The sequence below is a fragment of the Microtus ochrogaster genome, linkage group LG9, assembly GCF_000317375.1.
Source record: "Microtus ochrogaster isolate Prairie Vole_2 linkage group LG9, MicOch1.0, whole genome shotgun sequence".
Lineage (NCBI taxonomy): Eukaryota > Metazoa > Chordata > Mammalia > Rodentia > Cricetidae > Microtus > Microtus ochrogaster.
The window spans coordinates 16076729-16082233 of NC_022034.1; the positions used below are offsets into that span (position 1 = coordinate 16076729).

General features: G+C 39.5%; 1 protein-coding gene across 9 annotated transcripts in view; it reads left to right on the top strand.

Moving 5' to 3' along the window:
• The first annotated feature begins 1550 nt into the window (after positions 1-1550).
• LOC101984034 (nesprin-1) overlaps positions 1551-5505 on the top strand; it is a 228565-nt gene continuing 224610 nt past the window's right edge. For 5 of the 9 annotated variants that reach the window (XM_026787370.1, XM_026787375.1, XM_026787371.1 and 2 more), the window contains exon 1: positions 1552-1753. In XM_026787370.1, coding sequence (XP_026643171.1) covers positions 1616-1753 — 138 coding nt within the window. In that variant the 5' untranslated portion in view covers positions 1552-1615. Of the gene's footprint in view, positions 1754-5505 lie in introns of all 9 variants that reach the window. The other 4 variants (XM_026787376.1, XM_026787373.1, XM_026787377.1 and 1 more) reach the window with 2 other exon arrangements.

Below are 5505 nucleotides of genomic sequence, written 5' to 3' on the forward strand. Positions count from 1 at the left end.
TCTTTGTCAAGACTAAAGACACGAGTTTAAACCCTGAAACTCCACATGGAGAAAGAGGAGAACCAGTTCCTGGAAGCTGTCCTTTGACCCCCACACACTTGCCACAGCAGACATGCACATGCAAACACAATAAATAAGTAAATTGTTACATTTAATTGTTTATTTTTTGATCCCCTTAAGGGCCTGGCTCTAACTGCACTAGACCCTCCCATCAGGTCCCTCCTTTAAAGAGTCACCACCTTGAAGGCCAAGATTTCAACACACAAGTCCAAGGGGACATTTCACCTACTCAGATTAATCAATGTCCAAAGCATAGACTCTCTACTTTTATGTTTCTTGGCAAACAAATGAAAACAAATAACCTTTAGCTGTTTATAAATTTTGTTTCTTCTCTAATGTCTGCCAATAATAGTTTTCATCGACTCTAACATGTAGAATATACTTATTTATCAAGAAGGAAGCTAACCTCTGGATAAACCCAGACACTGAGAAAGCTACATAGCATGACCACACTTCATGCAGCTATTCTATCATGAACTTGCACTTCATAAGAAGACCCTGGATAGATAAAAAAAAAAAAAAAAAACCTAAGCAAAAAGAGCTTGAAGGAATCATTCAAAATATCAAGATAAGTTACAGAACTATAGCAACAAAAACAAAATGTTCCTTGCAGAAAAACAGACATTTAGACCAATGTAATGAAATCAAAGATCCAAAGATGATTACATATAGCTACAGCCATCTGATATTCAACAAAGATGCCAGAAAAATACATTGGAAATAAAGAAAGCATCTTCAATAAATGGTATACAGAAAATTAATGACCACATGTAAAATAATGAAATTAGATCCATATATATTACCCTGCATCTCATTTATTTTCACATATCTATTCTCAGACGTTTATGCAAAATTTAAAGTATATGATAAATTGAAAAGGTTAAAATAAAACAAACAAACAAACTAAAAGCCCTATAAAATACCCTGTTACTGTTTTCTTTATAAACCACTAACAACAATGTCCCTTATTTCATGTATCCACTTTACAGAACCTACCCCCGTCCCACCCTATAGGAGCGTTCCCATGGTCTTCTGATAGGAATACTTGCTACTGAAGTTATCATATGATTCTGAAGGTCGTGTACCTCCTTGTGTTTATTCTCTTTGGCAGCTATGATGCTCAGAACCAAGGATATCATACAGTTCTACAAATTACACAGAACCATGTGGGATTGGTTTTTCTAAACTAAACTTAGCCAGAGATTATTTTATAACAGTTATTGTGTCTTCGTCCTCATTACTTCTCTTGTTTATTTTTTAATAACAGTTGATAACAGTTCATAACATACCTCCCAATGTTTTGCAGCCAATCTAGGCTTTGTATTAGGAAATGAAATATTTCACAACTGAATTGCTAAAGGAAAACCCGGGGCACTTAACTTAGGCAATAAAACAGTTGTTTTATTGATTTGTTGTTTTCCTTGATTTCATTGAGACACGTAGGAAAAAAGCAAAGAATGTTACAGCTTGGCATGTCCTAAGGTACCTAATTTTCTATTTTTCCTCATAGGAGTTTCTATCAGAAAGTGAAAATGGGCAGCATAAGTTAAATACAATGCTATCTAAAGGGGAGCTACTGAGCTCGCTGCTGACCAAAGAGAAAGCAGAAGGTGTCCAGGCCAAAGTTGCAACTGCAAAAGAAGATTGGAAAAATTTTCATGCAAACCTCCACCAGAAGGAGTCCGCCTTAGAGGTACAGCACCCCCGTCCACTCCCACGCATGCTCTTCATGGTGGTCATGGGTAAAAATGGTTTCTGTGCAGCACTGGGTTTCCAACCATTCTGGTCATTCCATTCTGCATAGGAACAGGCAGTCAGACAATTAAAGATGGGCTCAGTACTGGGAGTATGTGTAGCCCTGAAGGATTAGACGGCTTCTTGAACAGGGGCTATTGCAACAAACACAACTATGCACATCCATGCAGGAACAGCCAACTGCACGCCTGAGCATCGCATTTAATCTTTCCTTTGAAACACTGCAGTTTGGGCAACTATTCTAGGAAAATGAACAGAGCAAGTCCTGCAAGGCTACAAAATATTGGCTCAGAGTTCATATAACTCACACTAGCATCCAGTTTGGGGTGTTAAATATGAGGGAAGATGGCATTTGTATGATTTCATTTCCTACAAAAATGACTTACTAATATCATATCATAACTTGTACTATAGTGTAGAATTTCTTTTCTTCTGAGACCATCTGTTAATACAAAGGTATTAACTCTTCTCTTGGATGTATGGATAGTGTCTTGCTTTGGAAACATTTCCTGGCAGGATAGCTCCTTAATTTGATGATGGTCACAATGAATACAAGATGGGAAGGAGATTGCAATAGGGGATTACCACTAGGAAGAGAAAACACACTTTCTTGGTTCTTCTTAAGCTAAGAGCTTGGAGTTCCCCCCTGTAATCAGCCATTGTTCATGGCATGCATCCTCTTCTGGATACAGTGGTGACCATGCAGTTCCTGGAAATTATCTGTATCCTTGTAAAAATCATTAGCTCAATGTGGCCACCAAAACAAGAATTGTGCTGTGGATCTGGCTCTCATGCCAAGATCGTCTTACTCAAATATTGCCCAAGAAGAGGGAGGTCAGAGATTGTCAGTTTTGTTAATCCACCTGGTCTGCATGGTAAGTGTCACTCTTCTATTTGATCCAATCCCACCTGTCCCTCTGTTCCTAATAGTATATCTTTTGGTAATAGGAAAGCATGGGAGAATAGAGGAGGGCCAGTCTTTGTTTCTGGAACTTCTTTTTCTAGAAGGTAACTCCCATGAAAGAGATGACTGTAATGCAGGAATGCTCAGGGAAGGGTGTGGACACTCATAGAATGGCTCTATTTGGAGAACAAAGACAATGCCCAGAGAAGTGACATTTAAACTAAATACCTTGAAGAACAGGTGCCCTTCAAGTTTTCCAACATTGACACACATTTCTCATAGAAGGAACTGAGTCTAGGAAATTGTGAATGCTGTTAAGAAGTGGAAGATGTTCAGAAATTTGATGCAGATATGAAGTTTAGGCAGAGGAATACTTGAAGTAAATGGAGATATAGATTAGGACCATATTGGAAAATGTCTGTGTATCATGTAGTTTGACCTTGAATCTCAGTCTGTTTCCTTCATAGGAAGCCAAGCCATGGTTTTCCCCAGGATGGAACCTATCCTGTACTATTTAAGATACAAAGGATGGAACTCATTATATATAGCAGATCCTTAGGGTGGTAGGACTCAAGATTTTTTGAGACAGACTGAGTGAGGCGTGTGCAGGCCTGCAGTACAGAAATGTAATACAAAGGGATGGAGGCGGGAGGGTTAGGAGTTTGAAGCCAGCCTGGGCTACATGGCAAATTTAAGACCATCCTGGATTATATAGTGAGACCCTGTCAATAAATAAGTAAATAAATAAATAATTTAAAGAAAGAAGAAATGGGGAGAGGAAAGGGGGTAGAGGAAGAATGAAAGAAAGAAAGAAAATGGGAGGGAAGCAGACAAAGGTACGGGATTGCTAAAAATCTGCCAAATTCGCACAACTGGTAAGGGATGGAGATGAGCCAAACCCAGCACCATGCCTCAGTAACTAATAAATACAGTTACATTAACACAAGGGTTGAGAACTCAGCACACAATCACTGGGCACAGATAAAGCATCCAGCTCTCTTCTGTGTTCCCTGAGATATTTGCAAACCCATGGTTTTTGGTCACGGTCATCTAGTTGTCATGGTTAGTTGCTCCATGAAACAACAATAATAGAAAGACAGAAATGCCTTTAACTTACAAGTGCATTCGATGATGTCGTTAATGTTTGGCAATGATTAGTCTGGACTCTGGCGAGGCAGGAAAGAATAAAATAGGACACACTTCTGCTCTAATGAACCTTACATATTATCAGGAGTCACTCTTGATAAACTTACCTCTGGGGTACTTAAAATCTCCAGTGCATTCCTGTAGCTAACTCATCTCCCTATGGAAAATATAGGATCAAGGAGCTATAGATACCCTGGACCAAATGAAGTGAGAGCTTTAAAACAATGATGTCCAATAGGCTCTGTATTCCTCATCCTTCAGTTTTCCAGCTGACATTTGATGGACCTGGTGCTTTACTAAAATTACTTAACCTCTTCTTTTGTTGGTCCACAATGAAAGTTTAATAACAAACTCAAATTCATACAAATCTAACATTTCATAAAAATAGATCCCTTTGTGCAGTGAAATGTATAATCCGTTATCAGCATGATTTTAATGTGTTATCTATAGAGTCTATGAAAGTATTAATATTTATACTATCCTTATGTGATAAGCACACCACTCTCAGCATTTCTTAATGGTTAGAATAAATGTATTCAAAGCAAAATAAAAATGGAGTCAGGGAGATGACCCAGTCAGTAATGTGCTTGCTGCACATGCAGGAGAACCTGAATTCAGTTCCCATAACCCTCATAAAATCCAGGAACTGAGGCAGCAGGGACAATAGGGGTCCCTGGGCCTCACTGACTGACCAGCCTAGTCAAACTCCAAGTTCAATGAGAGATTCTACCTCAAGACAAATAAGGTGGAGGGGCTGGAAAAACAGCTCTGTGGTTAAGAGCACACACTGCTCTTGCGGGGGAGCCGAGTTCAGTTCCCACCTCCTGTATCAGGCAGCTCACAACCACCTTTAGCTCCAGCTACAGGGGCTCTAACTCCCTCAGGCTTCCACAAATGCATGCACTCACACATGTCTGCACAACTAAAAATAAAATAAACCTTCAACAAATTATAGTGAAAATTACGGTGGAAAGCAATCATGGAAAGATGTCGACTTCATAGGAACACATTCATGTACATGTGTCCCTCACATACCTGTCCACACTCACACAAATATTCACACAAAGAAAGCACAGTAAACACATAAATTACACAGGTGTGGAGTTATATGTAGTGTTTCTCGTTCTATCATTAATCAATCCTTACCAGTGTTGAATTATTCCATAAGGAAATGTGGTGTATTCCGTTAAGCATTTGAGATGTGGGCTCTTCCACTGTGGAACTTAGAGTCTCGGGGTAGAGGCCAGGCGTAGCTGGAAATCACATGGAAGTGCACAGCCCAGCCCTGCCTGTGATAAAGCCTGTGGTCTATAGTGCAAATGTGCAGAAACTGGAAAGAGCTATGATCTCTTGATGGGCTAGAGAATTAAAGACAGTGGTTGTAGTTTGAAAAGTAAAGGCACAAACATTCTTAAAGATCTATCCAAAGTCATAAAGGAGCTAAGGTGAAAGAAGAAGTGTTCTAGACACTGGGAGAAAGTAAAGGCAAGAAAGGGAGCAGTTGGGTTCCATAGAGTAAGCTCTGAATGCCGAGTGAAGGACTTTGGATCTCTCTCTCTCTCTTTCTCTCACGCTCCCTCTCCCTTATGTCTCTGTCTTTCTGTCTATGTCTCTCTCTATCTCTTTCTCTGTCTCTCTCT